We start from the raw sequence: 24079 nt of genomic DNA on the forward strand, positions 1-24079 counted from the left end.
AATTTTAACTTATCATGATTATAAACATTTAGTTGAATTGAAGTTGTGTTTATCTTTATGTAAAGTTGTGTCATCCAGCACAATTTAAGTGTAAATAAAAAAAAAAATTGTATTAAAGTTGTGTTTCTCTTTACGATCTTGTAAATTCAAAACAAAAATTAACACTAATAAAATTCGTCTTGTCCCCACACTACCTCCATTAACACTAAAGTCGTAAAATTCTACGATGACTTCACTCAAACACCGTCATAGTCTTGCTTTGGTAACATGACTTTTTCACAATGAAGTCGTGTCATGTAAGCACAACTTAACCATATTCGTATTTTTTTAAAGATTTGCTCACGTAAATTCAAAGTAAATTACTCCAATTTCGTATATAAACCAAGTATTGACATTGCTTAGACATTATGGATATGATAGAAAACATTACGTCCATATGAAGGAACCTCGTGATAGATAAACAAAAACAAAGGTTTTTGCTCAACTTCAAGATTCCCAGCTCCTTACATGCATCGAGTGAAAAGTACTTCAAAGTAGATGGGTAGATGATATATGTTTATACTAGAAGCTTTATATAAAAAGTCTTAATCTTATGTAAGTCTTGCTTCTAACTTATAAATAGGGATAACAATGCGAGGTGGGTCATGCGGGCCGGTCCACAACCCGCTATCAAAAAGCACGAGACGAACTCACTAATCTATCAATGACCTGTTTAGACCCGTCCCACATAACCCGCAACCGGTGCGGGCCAACAACAGAGTGGGGTAGGTTGGCTCACTAGCCCGCATAAATAAAAAAAATTAATTTATTTTTTTGCAAAAATTAAATCATACCTCACTCACATTATTGCAATGTGATATTTATTTTTATTTATTTAAAAAAATGAATTTAATGTACTAAAAAAATGAATGTTTTATTTTAATCATCTAAAGAAGTTAATATTAAGAGTGATAATGGATTTAGTTTTAAGTAAAATATTGTATTTAAAATTTTGTTAATAAAAAAATAATATAAAGAAGAGATTTCAATAAGACACTGATTAAAAAAATTGTCATCTTCCTTAAAACAAAACTTTAATTATTTTTAATCAAGCCTTATAACAACCCTCATACTTGAATTTCTTTATATATTTTTTTATCTTAATTAAATGAATTGAAACATTGATAAAATAATTATTTTGCAACAACATAAATAAATTTTTTATAATTAATTAAATTTTAATTTTTCAAAAAAAATATTTTTTTATAAGAGCTGGACACAAACCCACGTGTTACCTTTTATGCCGGGACGACCAGTAAAATATTCTCGCATTCATTGCGCGGGTGGAACAGGCCAATCCAACCCATATTTTGCAGACCAAATATGGAGAGTTATCTATACGGGACAGACTAACCTACATTACCACTCCTATTTAGAAAGAAACAATTCAAATAAAAACACCATATAACATCATATAAGAATTTAAAGCACGTCGCAGTTAATATTTTTTTCATAAGATTATTTCATAATCGTTCATAATAATAAAAAATCTATTCTTAGTTTCTAACATGGAAGATATGAATCATTATATTTAAAACTTTTATAAATTATATTTTAAAAAATATTTCTTGTTACGAGTTGTTTATGTAAGTCAATACTTTAAATTTTTAAGCACATACATAAAATAAAATATATGGTTAGACCGTCTGTCAAACAATTGTACCATTAGATGATTTTATTGTCCTTGAACTAACACAAAATACCCATTAACATATTTAAATAATAAAAACATGTATATAAATATAATTTTATCTTAGTATTTTTTTTATCATCAAAACTATACTAAAATTAGACATGTGTTACATAGAGGTTAACATGTATAGAGTCTCAGCATATCAATTTAAACATATAATTTTCTTAAAAATAAGTGTTTATGTAGAGTGATTTATCATGTAATAAATATTTAATTTAAATCTTAATTTTATTTTTTGTTTCGAAACATATTTATTAGCTTTCCAATTTGATTTGAAAATATATTTTTTAACTAACTCAGATGAATCTAATTTTATCTTTTTATTTTATTTTTAACCTAATTCTTTTAAATCTTTTTCTTGTATTTGTAAATTAATTCTAATATTTTAAAAAATTAATCAAAATAATTTTATATAATTAAAAACAATATCGTCCGCACCTATATATTTTACATTGAAATAATACCATCTCAAGATTTTATTTTTTTAAGAATCCTAAAAATATATATGCCATCATCTTTAATCGTGTTACGCAATTTTTAGAGATTTTGAAAGTATGTAAAAAAATATAATTGTTTAAAAAGAGATGAGAGTAAAGATAAAAGTATCCCTTTAAATAAATTTAAAATATATTTGATATTACTATAAAATATCAGAAACTTAAATCATAATATTTAAAAAGTTATACTTAAAGTAAATCCAATTAATTAATGGGACATAATGAAGATCTTAAAAAGCTGAAGTGGGTAACCTATATTTTAGGTTTGCATAACCCATTCAACCCAAAACAGTTACAAAAGCCGAAACAAAAATGTTACCAGCCACACGTTAAAAGCAGTTGCGCGTACAGCACACGGGTTTTACAGCGCTTGGAACTCCGCATGTGCCGTTTGTCGAGAAGGAAGAAACTTGGCCTTACCTTCTCTCTCCATGACCACTATTTAACGCTCTCTGCCCCTCCTTTATATAAACGCCCACCACTGTTCTTCAAAGCCTCAGGAACTCGAACTAAGGGTTGGTGGGTGCCACGCCTTAAGCCATCGAAGTAATTCTTGGCATTCCGGCACAATGGCCTCCAGCGCCGCCGCAGACGGGCTCTTCCGGCCGATCTACGAGGGTTGCATCTCCGCCTACGACAACGACGTGGAGCGCCGCCCCTACCACCGCAACTGCAGCTGCGCGCTCCACAACAAGTCGCGCCGCGGCAGAGCGTGCTCGCACAAGATGCCGCGCTGCAACAGCGTCTCATATCCTGTAAGGCGGGCCTGGAGCGAAGGGAACTTGGCCATGGCGGCCGCCGCTTATTCCTCGCCATCTTCCTCCCCCGCCGCGCCCAGGCCCCAACAAGACGAAGAGGGACATAGTCACAAATTAGAGGTTTTATTTGAGATTTAATGTAACCATTAACCACCCTCTTTTTGATAAAAACTCTTGTTTTCTTTTGTTTCCTCTTTTCAGTTTTGAATAATTTGAGTCCGGTTCAGTTGAGTTCTTGGTTCATATTTTTAAGTAATGTGGAATTTATTGGTCCAAGGTTGTCGTGGGTTTGTACTGATTCATACGCCATTTTGGTTCTGGAGATTCCTGATCAATTTGGCTGCTTCTGAATTCCACGACCAAGGTTCTTGTAAGGAAGCTAATTATTTTTTATTAATATATTAATCTTTTAGTGTATATATCTAAATTGGTTTCGTTCCTCTTTTCATGTGAATGTGGTTTACATTTTAATGCAAATCGTGATCCAAGAAGAGATCTTGCGGTGGTTTCTTTTGTGATTAATGAAAAATATTAGGTTAAAGGTATATCTCAGGCTACATTTGCGGAGAATTGACATGATGAAATTCGTATATTTACATGCATAAAATTGTAATAAATTTTGATATACAAAAAATAAAAATAAAAAAATATCTTAGATATTTAAGGAATAAACAGTGTTGCGATGAAGATGTGGTGTGATTTGTGAAGAGTAGGTGAGAAGGTGGAAGGTGGCAACAGGGAGTAACAGCTAATTAAGTTGTCTTTCCAGAAGTTAAGGATGTATTATTAAAGAATCTCCACCTGTTTTGGGAACTGACCCACATGGGACGGTCGGGAAGGATGGTACGCATGCATCTGAGATGAGGACGTGTGTCTATCATCAATGGACTCTAGGAAGAAACAACCAGATTACTCCGTTCGGTATTCAAATCTTGTATACTGGTCAAACATTCACTAAATGTTTCTTAGATTCAATGAATTTCAAATATTTTTTACTAAATGAATAATGTTTAGCAATTAGGTGTTTATTGGATCGCTTCTCTATTACTCGATCTTTCTCAATCAAATAATCTAATTAAATTGAGTTTACCTTAATTTATTATTAGGTTTAATTTATAATTAGGTTAAATATGATCTAATTTAAATTAATTTATTCTTATATCGATCAAATAATAAGTTATTTTTTTTATGACACTAAATGATAAGATTAATATGATTGATTCGAGTTAATTTAATATTTATGTTTATAATTGTTTCACATTTACTTGTCTTAGATAATCATAAAACTCTTACAATAGAGTTGTATTCTTCCGTTTAGACTCGATCATCTATTTTTGACCTGTAAAAACATAAGTATTTTTCATGGGCAAAAACACACCAATTTTGTGATTTTACTATTTTTTTGTATTTGATTAGGTGACCATGGTTACTAGGTAGTGACATCGTTGATTTGTAATTGTTCTTTTGTTGATTATTACTAATTATTCTTACATGAAAATTACTGAAATGTTTTGATGATTTGTAATTGTTTGAATCTCCACATAAATGAAAAAGATTTGTTGTATTAAGTCTATCACTGACATGGGGAGTATGAAGGTCTCAAGTCATACACGGTTCTCACTGGTTGACTCCAATTTACTTTACTGCAAGAACAACAATTTGGTTGCTAACCACTCCAATCAAGTCAATGTTCCTATTAGTGTTGATTCTCTTTTGCGGGAGTTCAAAGACATGTTTCCCAATGAAATACCTTATTATAAAATAGAACAGAGATGAACAAAAGAGGACAAACAAAAGAGTAAAAAGGAAGACAAAAGATATGATAATGAATATCTCTAATATTATTTCAGAGATCAAAACAAATAGTCTGAATATATACCAGACAAAATAAAAGTTATTCACCTCTATAAAGAGAAACAACTAAGAATTAGAAAAAACACAATTAATATTAGGATTCTTCTATAACTTTAGTATCCATATCCTTTAATATACCTAGAAGACTACCACCTCTAAGGGGAATTAAATACCACATTGACCTACTTCAAGGAATATCTTTTCCAAATAGGCTAGCCTACAAAAGCAATCCTCAAAAGATAAAAAAGATCCAAACTCAAGTTGAATAATTGATGAACAAAGGTTGGGTGCAAGAGAGCATGAGCCCACGTGTTGTTCCAGTTATTTTGATGCCTAAAAAGAATCATTCTTTGACGATGTACAAAGATTATATAACACTAACATCACCATCAAGTATAGTTTATTCGTAGGTTAGATTATTTATTGGATGAAATGTATGATACTTGTATATTATCAAAAATAGACTTAATAAGTGGTTACCATTAAATTATGATTGAGGGGGGGGGGGGGATGATTGGAAATTCCCTTTAAAGCAAAAATATGGATTGTAAGAAGTGGCTTGTGATGCCACTTGGGATAACTAATACCTTAAGCACTTTTATGAGTTAATGAACCATATCTTGAGAGAATTTTTATGCAAAATTGTTGTGGTGTATTTTGATGACATCTTGATGTATAACACTAGTCTATAATTGCATGTGGAATATTTGTGTGTTGTTTTGACTATGCTTTGAAAGGAAAAGTTGTAAGCTAATATTGAGAAATACATATTTTGCATCGAACAAATTGCATCCTTGGATTTTGTAGTGAGTGTCAAATGGGTTTAAGTAGATTATGAAAAAGAAGGCTATCCAAGAATAACCTATCCCTAAAAATTTGAGTGAGGTTAGGAGCTTCCGTGGCCTAAATAGTTTCAACAGGAGATTTGTAAAGAATTTTAACACTTTGGGTTTAAATGGGAAGAAAAACAAGAAAAAAAGTCTTTGTTTCCCTGAAATATGAGTTGACTAATGCCCCCATTCTAGCATTATAAAAATTTGTATTTTTTTAAAAATTGAATGTGATGCATAATGTGGGTATATGAATTGTTTTGATTCAAGAAGGTAATCCAATTGCTTATTCTAGTGAGAAGTTAAATGTGGTCATCCTAAACTATCCCACTTGTGATAAGAAATTGTATGTCTTAGTGAAAACATCACAAACTTGACAACACTATATTTTATCTAAATAACTTGTGATTCATAATGATCGTGAGTCTTTAAAGTACTTAAAAGATCAAAGAAAAATAAATAAAAGACATGACAATGGGTTGAATTTTTAGAATGATTTCCGTATGTCATAAATCATTAAAATGGAAAAGGAAATATTGTGGTTTATGCTTTATGTATAAGACATGTGTTGATTTCTACTCTCGAAACAAAAATTATTTGGTCTTGAATTTTTGAAAGAAATATATCCGCATGATTATGAAATTTTTGTTATTGGCACAAATTTTAGCACTAATGGGTATTTTAAAAAAAATGATTATTTTTTTTAAAGAAAAAAAGATTGTGTGCCTAAATGTTTTATTAAGGATCTTTTAGTAAGAGAAACACCCGAGGGAGGGTTAATGGGATAATTTGGGGTTTAAAGACCTTATACACTATTTTTCCTGTTCTTGATAGTCCTTGGCTTGATATTTCAATATATTTATATTGGGACAAACTCAAAGAAGGAAATATTATATTATTGTCATTCTTGATATATTTTCATGTGTATAATGATGTGGACATAAAACACCAAGGACATAGTGAGGAAGATCATAACCAAGACCCAATTCAAGACTTAAGTGGACCCGAATGACGAGAGGGAGGAATGAAGGTCCCTCACCTTGAAAAGACTAAGTTGATTACATATATAATATGCTTGGAGTACTAAAATAAAATTATTAATATTTGCTTTGAGTTAAGATTTGAACCCAAAACTAGTTAGATTGTGTTAACTTAACCATTGGGACAAATTATCCTTTCTTGGAATATAAAGATTGTATTTTTTTTTATTTCCTTACAAACTAGTCAATACCTACAACTAAATTTGTGTATATGCCTTTTTGGAATTGAAAATAAGGGATGATTATTTTGCCAAAATAATAGCGAAAATATCTTTGCTAGGGCTCTTCCTTGTACCTATTAGTCGTACTAATTCTTGTGACGACATCCAAAAACGTGTCAAACTTTATTTGTGGTGCCTTCCTTTATTTAAGTTTTCGCTTTAACATTTTCAATTTCTAATTTTTTGTTTTAATTTATCCCAATCCCTAACCCTAAATTCCCAACTTTTGTGTCAATTCTATTCGAAATCTTGTCATTGGATCTTTATCTTTAGACATTGTAATGCGTTCAACCTTCTAAGAGGCTAAGCTCTAATATTGAGTGTGAGAACATGTCAAATACATAAGAATGGTAGGTTAAGTTCTATATTAAAACTTTTCAACTTTTTTTTTGTGTGCAAAGTTTCATCTAATGAAGTAGCGTTTTACAGACACACTTTCAAACATGCTATTCAACTTTTGTCTCAAAACTCTATTAGGTAAGATGCAGGTTAATGACATACAATATAAAAGGGATAAGAGATACAAATATTTACACAAGATATTTTTACGTTGGTTATTTTGATAACCCAAATTACATCTAGTTCTTGATCAAGATCACCATGGCAAATTGACACTACAAGATACAAATCAAGTATTATTTAGATTTAACCACTTCTAGTTAAACATGAGTATTATTTGGGACACAACTAAATATTTTTTGGAACACAATCACTCTTGTATAAGATTGGACATGCTTTTGACAATAGTCTTCTGGATAAGACAAATATTATTTAGAACACAATCACTTTGGGTTAAACCATTGAGTATTGTTTGTAATACAACTACTTTGGGTTAAGACTAAGTGTTATTTGGAATGTAGCAACTTCTAGCTAAAACATAGAGATTTGCAAAGAAAGTGATATAAAAGATCACAGGAGAAAGAAAAGTTACGTCTTAAGATGAATACAAAGTTTATGCACTATTTTAAATAGCTTTGGAACACAAACAATATTTTTTCTCACAAATACAAGACTACAAATTGTTTAAGATTACAATAACTTGATCTCATTCTTGTTGTAAGAGGTTTGTTAACCTTCCTTCTTCGCAAAGATCTTCTTTACATAGAGTAGAGAAGAAAATAGTAGTTGAAAATCCTTTGGAGTCGTTATGAGATAAATTGAATTTTTCTTCTTCTTCTTCATATGTTTGTCCCCATTTGGAGTTTAGGGACACATTAAATGTTCTTGACTTAGCATTAAATGTGTGTGTCTTATTTGCACAACTCATTTAAACATGGTAAGGTTTGTTAGACCTTGGCAAGTAGCTTCTTTCTTCTTTAGTGAAAAGCAAAGGGCATGACATAACTGGCTGGCTCAATAGCATTGACATTCCATCTTTTCCATAAAAGTTATTTGTGTGAAGTAGTTTTAATCACACACTTCAAGAGATCTTGATGTTGACAAAATATTGCAAGATCCTCTTAAAGTAATGAAGAAACAAACATTCACGGTAAATATACAATAAACATTTATAAGCTTTATGTGTACCATGAAATGCTAAAGACTTGCATTTATTTGTTAGACGAAGTATACTTATCACCTGTCCAAACAAGAAATTATCAAACAAAGAACATAAGCAAGTCACTTACATTTGTTCAATCATGCTAAATTGAATAAGAGACTTGTGCCTCATAGGATTTGATGCTCATAAAAATATGCTTTATTCTTTTTTTATTTAAGCATAAAAACAAAATCAAGTAAATGGTATGTTGAAATTTGATAGAACAAAGCTTTTTGAGATCCTTATAAGCTCATAGGATCATTCTGAGTAGATCATCTAGTTTTTTAACGTTTACTTAGAATTGATTCATTTAGAGAAATTGTCTAGGGGATATTCCAACTTATTAACCATAAATATTTTTCATGTGTCTTTTCCATTAGTTTAGATATGTTTGATGAAAGTTAGTTATATATATTTTATTCTATAAATAAAAATCTTAATGTTTACTTTATATTAAAGTTACGTATCAGACACCAACACTCGTATGACACGTATCCATGAAGTGTCAAATTCAAAAAGAATTTGTTGAATTTCTCACAATTATAATACGGTTCTAACACAATTTTAAAAAGGAAAAATACATTACCCACGTATATACAATGAAAGACTCTAATCTCTAGTCGATGTGGGATCTCCAACACACCCCCTTCACGCCGAGAGTGATAGATAGAAGCTCGTGCGTAGGACTATATATTATGGGTGGTCCGATAGCGGCCCGATAGCGGGTGGCACGATAGGCCCAACAAATACCATATTACGAAGTGGACTTTAAGCCTAACTCAACCCCATAAAACCGGCTCATGGGGTGAGGTTTGCACCCACTTATATACAATGAAAGGCTCTAATCTCTAGTCGATGTGGGATCTCCAACAAAAAAATCTTTCTGCTCCAAAAAATATTCTGAAACATACTTGTGCACATAAATCTTTATTGTCAATTTATATAATTTATAATTATATAATATATAGATCCGTGTCCCCGTGTTTAGACATTATACGTATCTTCGTGTCTGTGTCCGTGTCGTATCAGTGTTTGTGTTACATAGGTTGTAATCCCTATACAGTAACGAATTATTATGTGAATATAATTTAAATTTTATTAATATATCAATTAAACCACCTTATCTAAGTGTGTGATTCTTTTTTTATTTTTCTTTCTATATTTATCTTCGAGGTGGTTATTGTCTTTGTATAATTTTCATTATCATTTGTATCCTAGACGCTACTATTCTTCAACAAGAGTAATAATTCACCTCATATCTCACACATTTGACCTTAATAATTCCTCTTGAAGACTTAAACAACGGCCCCTTTTTTTATATATAATATAAGTAATTTTAAAAAAACGTTAGAAGAAAATGAAAAATGCTCTTACTATGTTGTCAAACTCGCGTTGACTCGTCCGTCTTCACATATTCTTACCGAGTTAACTCGGTAGTAGATTAGGTTTTGAATAAACTCGGTAGACTCGGAATGAACCCAGTAAAGTCGGTCAAATTCGCGAGTCATTTTGAACTGACGAATTTAACAGGGTTTTCGTTTTAATCCAAAACGGTTTGGGGAATATTAAATGAAATAAATTCTGTGTAATGCGCGGAGGTGGCGCGTCTTCTCTGAACGGCGGTGATTTGCGGTTAGGTCGCGGGGTGGTGGCGGTTGAATTATTTCCAGACTTTTGCGCGGAGCTAGATAAAATTATCATTTATTTGGGTTACAACAGTTCAAAGCTCACTTCTGGGTCGGGTCTTTAACGGGTCATCTCTTACCACTTTCAATCCTGGAATAATATGGAAGACGGTAGTCATCCTTCAATATTTCGTTTTATTGTGATTCAAGGTAAACCCCTGTTCCTTCTAACTTCTTGCTTTTACTTGTTACTCTCCATCTCTAAACCCACGATGTCCTTCCCTCTCTGTTTCTGATTTTCAGTATAAAGTTTGTACCTTTCGAATCATTGGATGGTTCTGGATATGGAAAAGAGTATATACACTTTTCTCACAGTACACCGTTGGGAGTCACTGAACTGTATGAAATATAGATTGTCTTCCCTTAGGCCTGTTCATGGAAGGTTGGCTCTGAAATTTCTCAATTGGGTCATAAAGCAACGCAATTTAGAGCTCAAACATGTTACTCATATTATCTGCACTACTACCCACATACTTGTTAGAGCTAGAATGTACAACTTTGCCAAAACAACCTTAAAGCATATGCTACAACTGCCTATTGGTTTGAACTCTGTCTTTTGTGCTTTGATGGAGACATACCCCATTTGCAACTCAAACCCAGCTGTTTTTGACCTCCTGATTAGGGTTTGTTTAAGGGACAAGATGGTTGGAGATGCTGTGCAGACTTTCTACTTAATGGGGTTTCGGGGACTGAAGCCGTCTGTATATACTTGTAACATGGTGTTAGGTTCCCTTGTAAAGGAGCAGAAAGTTGATATGTTTTGGTCCTTTTTCAAAGAGATGCTTACCAAAGGGATTTGTCCTAATGTTGCTACATTCAACATATTGTTGAATGCATTGTGCCAACGGGGGAAGTTTAAAAGTGCTGGCTTTCTCTTGAGGAAAATGGAAGAAAGTGGTGTTTATCCGACTGCCGCCACATACAATACCTTGCTTAATTGGTATTGCAAGAAAGGAAGGTACAAAGCAGCATCTAAGTTGATTGACTCCATGACATCTAAGGGTATTGCGGCAGATGTTTGTACATATAATGTTTTGATAGGGAATTTGTGCAAGGAAGGCAGGAGTGCAAAAGGTTATTTACTGTTGAAAAGGATGAGAAGAAATATGGTGTATCCTAATGAGATAACTTATAATTCTCTTATTAATGGATTTGTTAAGGAGGGGAAAATTGCAGTTGCTGCAAAAGTTTTTGATGAGATGTCATCATTTAATTTGTTACCCAACATTGTCACTTACAATACTTTGATTGCTGGGCACTGTAGGACAGGCAACAATGGGGAGGCATTGAGACTGATGGATGTTATGGTATCATGTGGTTTAAGACCTAATGAAGTTACATATGGAGCTCTTTTGAATGGGCTATCCAAGCATGCTGAATTTGGATTGGTTTCTAGTATTCTTGAGAGAATGAGGATGGATGGGGTGGGAGTTGGTCACATTAGTTACTCAGCAATGATTGATGGATTGTGCAAGAATGGCAGGCTTGAAGAAGCTGTGCAATTGTTGGATGATATGTTAAAAAATTCTGTTAGTCCTGATGTTGTTACATTTTCGGTGCTCATAAATGGATTTTTCAGGGTGGGGAAGATAAATAATGCAAAGGAGATTATGTGTAAGATGTATAAGACTGGACTTGTGCCAAATAGCATTTTGTATTCAACATTAATATACAATTATTGCAAAATGGGATACTTAAAAGAGGCATTAAATGCTTATGCAATTATGAATCATAGTGGTTATGCTGCTGATCACTTTACATGTAATGTGTTGATTGCCGCTTTCTGTAGATGTGGAAGACTTGAAGAGGCTGAGTATTTTATGGAACACATGAACAGAATTGGTCTTGATCCTAACTCTATTACTTTTGATTGTGTTATAAATAGTTACGGAAATTCTGGTGATGCGTTAAAAGCTTTTTATATGTTTGATAAAATGAATTGGTTAGGTCATTTGCCCAGTCAATTCACGTATGGGAGTTTATTGAAAGCACTTTGCATAAGTGGACATATTAATGAAGCCTGGAAGCTTTTCCATAGATTTTGTTCTGTTCCTAATGCTGTCGATAATGTTATCTTCAACACAATGCTTACTTCTACTTGTAGATCAGGAAATTTATCCGATGCAGTTGCCCTTATTGATGAGATGGTTACAAATGATTTTCTGCCTGACAATTTTACATACACTAATCTTATTACGGGGCTATGCAAGAAGGGTAAAATAGTTGCAGCACTCCTTTTGTCAGGAAAGGCAATTGAAAAAAGATTATTATCTCCAAATCCTGCCGTGTACACCAGCTTAGTCTATGGTCTTCTTAAGCATGGACATTCAAGAGCAGCTTTGTTTATTTTTGAAGAAATGCTAAGCAAAGGAGTGGAGCCTGATACTATAGCATTCAATGTGATTATAGATCAATACTTAAGGAGAGGGAGAACGTCGGAGGTCAATGATATTCTTTCAACAATGAAGAGTAAAAATGTATGCTTCAATTTGGCTACTTACAACATCCTTCTACATGCACATGCAAAGAGGAATGCAATGACAAGATGTTTAATGTTATACAAAGACATGATCAGAAACGGTTTTCTACCAGATAAGTATTCATGGAACTCTCTTATTCTTGGATATTGTAGGTCCAAATCATTTGATGTTGCTATTAAAATTTTAAGATGGATAACACTTAAAGGTTTCATAACGGATTGCTCTACATTTAACATTCTTATGTCCAAGTTCTGTGAAAGGAATGAGATGAAAATGGCCTATGATCTGTTAAATCACATGAATCAGTTTACAATAATTCCTAATGTAGATACATACAATGCCCTTTTTAATGGACTCATTAGAACTAGTGATTTTGATAAAGCTCATCATGTTTTGCAAGCCTTGTTGGAAAGTGGTTCTGTTCCTACGAGTAAACAATATATTACTTTAATCAATGGTATGTGTAGACTTGGGAACATAAAAGGAGCATTGAAAGTTCAAGATGAAATGAAAACACATGGTGTCAGCTCCCACTATGTTGCAATGAGTGCTACTGTTAGAGGGCTTGCACATTCAAAGAAAACAGAAAATGCTATTTGGGTTCTTGATTTGATGCTTGAGATGCAAGTCATTCCAACTGTTGCTACTTTCACTACATTAATGCACGTCTATTGCAAAGAAGCTAATGTTGCAAAAGCTTTAGAATTGAGGAGCACGATGGAACATTGTCATTTGAAGCTTGATGTTGTTGCGTATAATGTTCTTATATCTGGCCTTTGTGCTAATGGAGATATTGAAGCAGCTTTTAAACTTTATGAAGAGATGAAACAAAGAAATCTTTGGCCTAATACCTCTATATACATTGTTCTTATTGATTCTCTCTGTGCTGGAAATTATCATACTCAAAGTGAAAAACTTTTGAGGGACATACAAGCCAGGGGACTGGTTTCTTTTAATTCATATGGAGGAACCAAAAGATTGAATGAGTTATTGATTATTGCTAGGAGAAAAATAATTCATTTGAGGTACAAAATGAGAAGAAATTTTGGTTGATCGCATTATGCTTTTTCTTTTCCAGAATGTGTTGATGTGGCTGAACCAACAGTTCTGTTACTCATCCAGATGTGATATTCATATACGGTTTGTATTACATTCCTCCAGTATCATTATTTTGGTTTCTTGAAAATTTGATTCTCATATTTTAGTATACTTCATCCCTTCTGAACTCTTTTTTTTGGTTACTCTCTTTCATATTGTACTTTATATGAACAAAATCCCTCTTCTTGGTATAAGTTTGTTGACAGTATTAAGAGAATACATTCACAAGGCTTTTAGTTTTGCTCAGCTTCTTTAGTTTCCCTTCTGAACTAAATATTGTAGCATAATTAGTATGCTATATGATCTTGAAAATTGGATTTTTTACACAACAAAGAAACTGTTTGCAGTAAAATAATTAACGATGTTAACTATCAACTGAGTCTGTCAATTATCATGGAATTTATATTGGCTGATATTCAAATCTGAATTTTGCAGGTCTGTGCTTTTTACTGGGTCAGTTCAATTTTCTGAAATTTGTTCCAGCAGTCAAGAGCAACGCAACTGTGCTCTTAGTTAAAATCCTTTGAGAGACACCTGCACTGGAAAGGAAATCCTTGTATGCCCTGGGCTTTTGTTTAGAGTTTCAGGTAACACTATACATTTTGGGTCTCGTGTATTTATCAAAATCTTAAGGTAAGCAGTCATCATCTTTATCTTTTGTACAAGTTTTTCAGTGTCTGGTGATGATTTTTAGCAGTGTTATCAAAAAATGATCATGGACGATTTTGGTGCGGACATTTTGCTGGCCACCACCACATGACAGTGGAAAATCGGGTTTTGCATGGCGGCTTATAGTGGTCGTGTTGGGCAGAGTGGTGGCTTGGAGTGGCCATGGCAGAAATTGTGAACCGTATGGCTTTGGTCTTCATAAGAATGAAGAAGCTCCATCTCAGTTCAATCCGAGGTAAAGAAAACCTTAACCTTGTGTTTGAATAGGGAATTTCACAATTTTTAAGACATTCAAATATATTGAATTTGAATTGATATCATTTCAAATTGTTTCATTTTTCAAATGTTTTGTTTGGATGAGGCAATTTAAATTTAGTGAATTTAAATTTTCTTATTTGGATAAAGTATTCCAATTATCACCAAATTCAAAAAATTATTTAAATATAAAATAATTGTTAAAAATTAAAAAATATCAATATTGATAATATTCTGTAGTAGATCGTGATTGATGTTTTTTTTTTCCAAAGTTCTTCAAGATTTTTTCATTTTATATTTGCAAAACTTTTTCTCAATTTACATTAAACGAATTATTTTCAAGTTAAGCAATGTTAAATCAAGTCAGAACCAAGTAAAATAGCGTGTCAAGCTCATGCAAGATTAGGTCGAGTCAGCCAGAGTTAGAGTCCACCCATTTTGACTCAGTCTAGGCCCAAGTCGAGTAGGCCCGAACCCTGGTCAAGCTGAGTCAACCCAAACCCAGTTTAAGCCAAACCCAGTTTAAGCCAAGTCGGGACAAGCCCGCATTTAGTCGAGTCAGGGTGTGTCCATGTTCATTCAAGTTGAGGCCAACCCACGTTTAGCCAAGTTAGGCTTGGCTTAAGTTGATCCTAGTCTGATCAAGACCATGTAGTGCCTAGCCCGATCAAGACCAGGTTAAGTTGAGTCTGTCTAGGCCCAATTGAGTTAAGTCAGCCTGGGCAAGTTCAGTCAATCCAAGTTGACCTAGGCAAATGTTGAGCTGAGTTAGGGCAAACCCGCATTCAATTGAGTCGAGGAGGGTCCACGTTCATCCGAGTTGAGGTTGACCCATGTTCAATTAGGTCGAGCCAAGTCTACCCATGCCTATTTTGAGTGGAATCAACCCAAGCCTAGGTCGACCCAATCTACAAATACCAAAAAATATGAATTTGAGAATATTAGGAATTTCAAATTCTTACTTTTTAGGTGGAATTTGAAATTCTTTAATTTTAAATAATTCAATCGCTTTAAGGAAATTATAGAATTTCAATTTCTTTCAAAATTTCTTACCTAAACAACAGATTTGTCATATAAGCATTTCAAATTCTTTAAAAAAATGAATTACCCTCTTAAAATGCCTCATCCAAACACACTAATTTTTTCTCAGGCTCAAGCACCCCACCCAAGGCCTCCTAGGGTTCACAGACTCCATTCGTCTACAACTTCCTTTGGTTCCAGCGCAGGGGCATTGCTGTCCCACCTCTGTGTGAGCAACCACCTCTAGTTCCAATGTAAGTCCTCTTATTTTTTATTCTTTATATTTACTCTTCGTTCAGCATCATCCACCCTCCATAAATTCTATCTTCTTTTCCATTTGTTAGAATAAGTTGTCTTAAATAGAATGTATTGAAAAGTTGTTGTGTGCTTTGGGCAATTCCTAGATATGATCTTTCTTTTTCTCTTCTCTTCCCTCTCATACATTGTGTTTGAAATCTACAAAGTTATTATAAATATGAGATCCTAAGATAGGAAAATTTACTCTCTCAAGTTCATTCTCTATTCTTTTGTACCCTTCTAGGACAAGGTTAAGTATGAATTTTTGCTTAAGAAAAAGGGATGTGTATAATTAATATTGTACTCACCGCACTATGTTCTTATTACTAAATGTAGCTTAGGTCAAGTGAATCAACATAAAATAAATTTTCATTATACTCTGTATTACATGCTTATATTACTTGTCCCATCTATCCTTGCATAAGTTTTACAAAAGTGTTTTAGAGAACTTTTTGAAGTAGTACACACTAGTAAGTAGATAATTTATCTATATCTCATTTTGAACTAACTTTTGTGAATTTTTTGAAATCCTTCTAAACCTAACATCTTATTACATATATATTTGGTCTAGATAGACGAGAGAGTCATCAATTTAATGTCAATACTCGAATATATGTGTAGTACCACTAGATGATTCTTCTTTGGACATTTTGAAGAGAAGAATGACTAATATGTCACAAATTTTATGAAAAGTAGCTTCAAAGAATTGGAGAAGTATTTGTGCTTTTCGAATCTTTTTATAATTAGTGATCTATTCTATCAGAATGAATTCCTTCATATGAATGTACTATGCAAGGATTTCCTTTTAGATTGTTGTTGGTCCCTATGAAGAGAATATCTACCTTGCTAGAGGGAAGATAAAGATCTAAGGAATTATTTTGTGTTCTATAAATGAGATTTTTACTATTCTAGTGCAATTTCACAAGATAATTAGGACAATTTCACCACTGGACCCGGGCCTTGACCCCCAGCTCAATAACAAGAACATTGTCTTTGGAACAGTTCTCGAAGGTAATGCTAATGACAATGTTACTTTGAGTACTGCAGATTCTAAAGTTTGAAAATAGGATCATTTCTTGAAGCTTTGTATCTGCTTTAGACAATAATACCTTCAATTTAGTTCTCTAAAGACCTTGACTTTATAAAAAAAATTAATAATTAGTACAGGCATTGATTTGAGCTCAATTCAAAAACTGAAATCTATAGATGTAATAATGGTGAAAATGATAAAGAGAACTTGAATTTAGGAAATGATGACTGATTATTCCAATCTAGGAAACTTGTATTTGACTTTTGTTGGTGTTTTACTTGTTTTGTTAAAGACACTTATCACATTTTATTGTTAATTATGAATGTTATTCATTCTGAGTGACTTTTATCATTTCTGAGAATTTATGTGTGTATAAATTCGTGTTTGAAATATCATTGGATGCAAGCATCTATGACAAGTGGTGGTAGTGTGAAGAACACGGAGAAACTCCACTACTAGGGCAGCACACTAAGGGTATGTTGGGACTGCTAGTAAAGGCCTGTTCAGAGAATTATTGTACAGGACTAAACTGAAGATTTTATCGAGTCATATCTACTCAACTTGTTCCTATATATCAGGAGACTTTCCTGAGGAGTGTTACCTATCTATTTTGCTACAAGTAACTAATCAAAAAGATGAATTTTGTCTTGTACCTTCAGGTTCCAATATCTAGTTTTGACTTACATTTAACCATATTGTGTTTTAAACTATGGGAATGTTGAAATACTTGATTACATTATATGAATTTTAATTTATCTTTATCACCAATGAAGTGCTTAGCTCTTAAATGAATCTACTTGCAGGATTGGATGTCATCACAGCCATAGCTTCCATTCCTACCTACCAATCATCTGAGAGAATTCGCCAGTTTAATGACTTGGCTGAATTTTTTGGAGATGGAAGGGCTCAGAATGCACGTAACATATGGAACAGGCCTCTTACGACTGTTTATATTAGTGACTGTGGAGAACTGAAAGTGACAAAGCCTTCCCTCACGCCTTCTTTGCCATAATTTATTTCCATGAATGTATATTTAGTGTTATTCCAGCGGATTTCATGTACATGTAAAATCATACTCACATTCTTTGAAATCAATGATGATGAATAAAACCTCAAGCAAACATCATGAATGTCTTCGAAGTTCAAACTTGAAAGGTTTTAGTTTAGTTCATTCATCTCATTTCAAAGCTTCGGTGAACATGATACATACCGGCAATGAAGTTAAACGCTGATACTGTCGTCTCTTGTTTTTTAAGTTAGTAATTCATCATTTATACTGTGCAAATATCGGTTTCTATCTGCTCCGAGTAATTTCATAGATTGTAGGTTTTTCAATGTGAGTTCTTTTGAAGGTGACATAACACTCAACTTTTTATACTTTTCATTTTCTTCAATAATAAATGGTATTCATTCCTACATTTTGCAAATAATTTTTTATTCAAATTTTGGTCATCCAGTGAAATTGGATACTTTTCTTCTTTCGCTACGCCTATTTCCATTTCCACAATAACATGCCCAAGAGAGATAGGATATAGAACAATTACCTTTGGAATTGAGAAGCAAGAATCCATGGATAAGTCTTTGGGTAGCATGAAAACTAACGGGCATTTACCAACTTGCAACTTAAGGAACAGAAGATTTCCACAGTTGCTGTTAGCCAGATAAAATGATTTTGCTCAGATAAAAAATAAAACCCAACAACTACTAAGAAAAAATCCAAAAGCTTGGGATGAGGAACACTCTCAAAGGAATTGCATCAATTTGTCATCATTGTATGAATTCCACTAACATAAGTCAGAACCTTTTCCCAAATCCCTCTGCTTGAGGGTAAAAATAAAAATATTCTAGTGAAAGAAGTTCCATGAAAAAATTTTAGCAGAAAAATTTAAACAATAAAAAAATATATCAATAATGTCAACGATCCCTCAAAAGAAAAAGGAAGATCCCTCAAAAGAATAAAAATATATATCAATAATGTCAACGATCCCTCAAAAGAAAAAGGAAGAGCCCTCAAAAGAATTAAACCTAAATTTGCAGGGAAAAACCAAGACAAAAATAAAAGTCTATCTAATTAAAACATTGCTTTCATTGGGATCTGATGATGAAGAAGAAGAATTAGCTGAAGTGAAGTGAAGAATAGTCGTAATCCATATTTGGAAAATGAGGATAACGTTTATGGATTGGATTTTTATAAACTAAAGATAAAAAATAGATCTAACAAGAAAGATGAAAAGTTTATTTTTGTATATTGCTACATTCTGCATATCTGCAATCTCCGGTATCACCGATTTACACAGGGAAGAACAACTGATCTCAGCTTACAAAACACTACTCAGTCACTATTTTCTTTTCTTCTTTTGACAAACTTATCAGCACCGAATAATCAGAGTGACTCAGTCACTATTTATTACTATTAAAAATTATTAAATATAAGTCACTGTTTTTTACTATTAAAAAAATCATTAAATAAAAATCAATATTAAAAATAATAAATAATTAATTTATATTAATTAAATTAAATATTATTTTAAATATTACACATATAAAGACTGAAATTAACGTGAAGTGTTTCATTTTTATTAATTTTAATTACTGATAAGAAAAATTTAAAAAACAAAAATTATTAAATTAATTTTTATTACTAATTAATAGTTTTTAAATTAGTATCTAATTAATTATTAAGTATTTATAGTCTAAAATTGATAGTTAAAATCTTAGTAGCTAATTAAATATCAATTTAAAAACTATTTATTAACAATAAAAATTAATTTAGATATTAATAAATTTTTTAGTTTCTACAATAATATCTAATTTAATCAATATAATAATTAATTATTTTTTGTTTTTAAAATTTATTTTTCTTTAATAATTTTTTTAATATATAGTCACACAATTTCTTTATTATTTTCAAGTTATTTCATAATCATTATAAATATTTAAATTGATCTAATTTTTTCTAAATTTTCTAAATTGAGGTTAATATTTTATCTTAAAGTTAAATGGACAGAAGCAACATTTAAACAGTAATATAGAAATCTGGGTTTATGAGGCACTGTTGCAGTGTCTGGATCTATTTCTGTAGGATCCATCTTTCACTATGTCTCGTTTTATGCCTTATACTGCCCTACTTAACACTCTTCAACCTAATATAATAATAAATTGGATTAATTTTAATATGTAAGTGTTGATACAATAATTTATTGAATTTTAAGAAAACATAAATGAATAATTAATCATTTAAGAAATTAAAAATTAATTTTATGTAGTTTATTTTTTTTATAATTTTTTTGGTAGATAGCTGGGATAAATTTTCTTGAAGTTGAATGAGGAAAATAATGCAGAAATGATTTGTTTTATTATCTATATGAGACTCAGTTCAAGATATTTAACTTCAAACAAATAATTCTTTATTACAAAATCACAAGTAACATATTTTTTGACACGTTTTAGTTTTATTTGTTAAATTTTATATTAAAATATAAATTTAATGGTTTTATATCTAATTTAATTGTTCTGTATGATTTTATATTTTTAATAAAGGTTAAGTAATAAAAAGACCGTGTTTACTTTGACCTTGTAAAGTTTTATGCGAGTACACCACTATTCAATTTTTTTTCAGATTTACTACTAGAAACACAGGTTGTGTTGGGATTATGTATCTGTATATTTTAATTTTATTATAAATTTATATATATAATAAATTATAGTATAAATTTATAATATTATATATATATATAAATTTATGATAAAATTAAAATTAAATAATAATAAAAGCACTCTTAGTAAAGGAAAATTTATTATACATAAAAATTGTTCCCCATTTTCTTCTTATGATTTAAATTTTTTTCACATTAACAGTCTAAGGATAAGAATTTCTTTGAATTTATTATATATAAATTTGTTCTCCCATTTTCTTCTTATGGTTTAGATTTTTCTTTTTCACATTAACAATTTAAGCAATGAAGGATAAGAATTTCTTTTTTTTTTGGAGAGATTAGTATACTCCACACCCACTTTACAAATTTGTGGAAGGAAGTGAGGGGTGAAATATGGAAAGTGGTTAAAGCCTCCAAATAGATACCAAAGACATTCCTCAATAGCTTTATCCCTCCTCTCCTTATTATTAAGCATGTCTTCCCACTGTCCAAGAACCTCACCACGTCCAGAATCGAATCCAAGGTTTCTAAAATCATGGTAAGAGACGCGTTTTGTCGAATACTTGGTGTGCGACTTCTTTCGTTTGGGAATACTCTCTTTTGAAATTTCAAGTTCCATATGAAATAGAGAAAAACTTATAAGGATGAGAGATTTCATTTAAAAAAAATAGTTGTCACAATTTTGTTATATTTGTTTTTAGAAGATACAACTCTATTATAGTAATTAGTTGACAAAGATATTATAAAATGTATCTATGTATTTCGAGGAGATAAATAATAATAGTGTTAGAATTTTCATATCTTTAGTTATATATTTTTTACAATGATTTCTCTAACGTGCATCTTTTATTATCATTTCTCTCAAACCAACTCAAGATATGGAGGATATTCTCTAATCCATCATTGGCAAATTAGCCAACCTCCAAACCTAACTTCACACCTCACAGGAAAACCATGAGGTTTGTTATCAAACTTTCGAGCAAACTTTAGAAGAACGCCAAGCCGCTTTGGAATCAAAACAAGAGACAATCACTCATACTCTTACTGGCCTTATCACCACCTTATAATCTCAAATCACCTCTATTCCCCTTAATGTTGATTATGTTTCTCATTTTACCAACTTCTCCCTTGATGCTACATCCTCCATCACATCCCCTGTTATAACTCACACGCTACTTTCACTACTTCAACAACCACAACTATACCTCCCCATTCATCTTTTCCCCTTCCTTCTCCCACAATACGACCACCCAAAATTCAACTCTCCTTCTTTGTTGGTTCAAACCCTTTAGACTGGTTATTCCGAGCTGATCAATTTTACAATATTCCCTGGGACTTTCATTTAAATATGGTTGCTTTTTATATGCGAGGTGATGCACTGAGTTGGTTTAAATGGATTTATCAAAACCACCAACTTATTGATTGAATTTCTTTTAGTAGAGCCTTGGAACTACATTTTTTACACTCAACATACGCTAATCACCAGACAAAGTTATTTAAATTGTGCCAACACACCACAGTTACAAAGTACTAAAAGACATTTGAAAAACTCTGCAATCGGGTTATGGGATTAACTCCTGAAATGATACATAATTGTTTCATCTTTGGCTTTTTTCCTGAGATTCGACGGGAATTTGTTGTCTTACAACCCACCTCCATCACACAGGCTATGTTCCTAGCCAAGCTTCTGGAGTAAAAAATTACTGATTCCAAACGTCCATTACAGTTTTTACCCACTTTACCCCCAACCATTCACTCATTTGTTACCTTCACCACGCCCTTCGACTTCCACTTCCACACTTCCCCTTGCACCTCCCTCCATTCCTATAAAAAAAGCTTACATCAACCCAACTTCAAGAACGTAGGGTTGTTGGATTGTGTTACAATTGTGACGAAAAGTTTTTCCCCGATCACAAGTGTTCAACCCACCGCTTCCTTCTTTTATTGAGTGAGAAATCTTCGTTAGTAAACCATGTGAAATTGACAACAACACCCCCTCAAACCCTGAAACCGATACCCATACATACATCCATCTCTCCTTTCAAGCTTTATCAAACACTCCCTCAACCCATACTTTTAAATATGAAGGCCCCATTGCTCACATTTCGGTCACTATTTTAATCGACTCTGGTAGTTCCCATAACATATTACAACCTTGCCTTGCCTCTCACCTCCAACTTTGCACCCTCCCTATCACACCTTTCTTTGACATGGTGGTAAATGGAGAACAAGTTCATTGTTCTTCATTGTGTCCCGATGTTCAAATTTCTATACAATCCCATATTTTTTCCATTCCTTTTTACTTTCTCCCAATTAAGGGTGTTGATGTTGTCCTTGGTATGGATTGGTTTAGGTCCTTTACAAGCTGATTTCTCTACCCCTCACCTCTCTTTTATACACAACGATTCACCTATTACCCTAAATCGCACTACTCACCTTCTCCGTAATCAAACCTCTTTTACCCATCTTTGCCACCTTCTACATACTGATGTCATTGCTTCACTACACCTTCTCATTGTTCAACCACTTTCATCACCCTCACTTCCAACCAATCCTTCTAACCATCATGATATTTCTATGCTATTAAAAATGTACAATTCCGTTTTCTCCCTTCCCCATGGATTACCCTTTCATAGACCCCATAACCATCATATTCCCCTCATTCCCCAATCTTCCCCAATTAACATTAAATCTTACCGATACCTACATGCTCATAAACACATCATGACTTCCCTCATTCAAGAAATGCTACAATAAGGCATTATTCGTCCTAGCACTAGCCCTTTTTCCTCCCCAATTATCCTAATAAAAAAAGATGGGACTTGGCATTTTTGTGTAGATTATCGAGGCCTAAATGCTATTACAGTCAAAGACCAGTTTCCTATTCCTACAATTGATGAATTATTGGATGAACTCACTACAACCAAGATTTTCACCAAGTTAAACTTACGCTCTAGTAAACATCAAATAAGGTTTCACCCTCCAGACTGTTACTAAACAACATTTAGAATGTACGATGGCCACTACTAATTTCACATTATACCATTCAGTCTTGCTAATGTTCCTTCTACCTTTCAAGCAACCATTAATGAATTACTCAGGCCACACCTACGACACTTTGTCCTTGTTTTTTTTAAGACATTCTCATTTACAGCAACTCCATGTCAGAACATATTCAACACCTCACACAAATTCTTTATCAATGAATCTAAATGTTTGTTTGCAACCACCAAGGTCTCATACTTGGGCCATCTTCTTCAAGATGACATTGTTTCCCCATACCCAGATAAAATTCAAGCCATTCTACTTTGGGCCTAGTCCTACATCCCTTACCACCCTACGTGTATTTTTGGGTATCATGGAATTCTATCGGAAGTTCATTCGCGATTATGCCACTCTTACCTCTCCACTCACAAA

General features: G+C 32.6%; 1 protein-coding gene across 3 annotated transcripts; it reads left to right on the forward strand.

Moving 5' to 3' along the window:
* Nucleotides 1-9821: 9821 nt before the first annotated feature.
* Nucleotides 9822-18153, forward strand: LOC137820590 (pentatricopeptide repeat-containing protein At5g55840). Of its 3 annotated transcripts, none has more exons than XM_068624740.1 (6): nt 9822-10307; nt 10401-13777; nt 14171-14322; nt 14410-14639; nt 15810-15933; nt 17810-18153. In XM_068624740.1, the coding sequence occupies exon 2, from the start codon at nt 10430-10432 to the stop codon at nt 13688-13690; it is 3261 nt and encodes a 1086-aa protein (XP_068480841.1). In that variant the 5' UTR covers nt 9822-10307; nt 10401-10429; the 3' UTR covers nt 13691-13777; nt 14171-14322; nt 14410-14639; nt 15810-15933; nt 17810-18153. The 3 variants fall into 3 exon arrangements, with proteins under 3 accessions (XP_068480841.1, XP_068480842.1, XP_068480840.1); XM_068624741.1 differs by having other exon boundaries at nt 14430-14639; XM_068624739.1 differs by having other exon boundaries at nt 14433-14639.
* The last annotated feature ends 5926 nt before the right edge of the window (nt 18154-24079 follow it).

This window comes from Phaseolus vulgaris, chromosome 9 (assembly GCF_000499845.2).
Source record: "Phaseolus vulgaris cultivar G19833 chromosome 9, P. vulgaris v2.0, whole genome shotgun sequence".
Taxonomy (NCBI): Eukaryota; Viridiplantae; Streptophyta; class Magnoliopsida; order Fabales; family Fabaceae; genus Phaseolus; species Phaseolus vulgaris.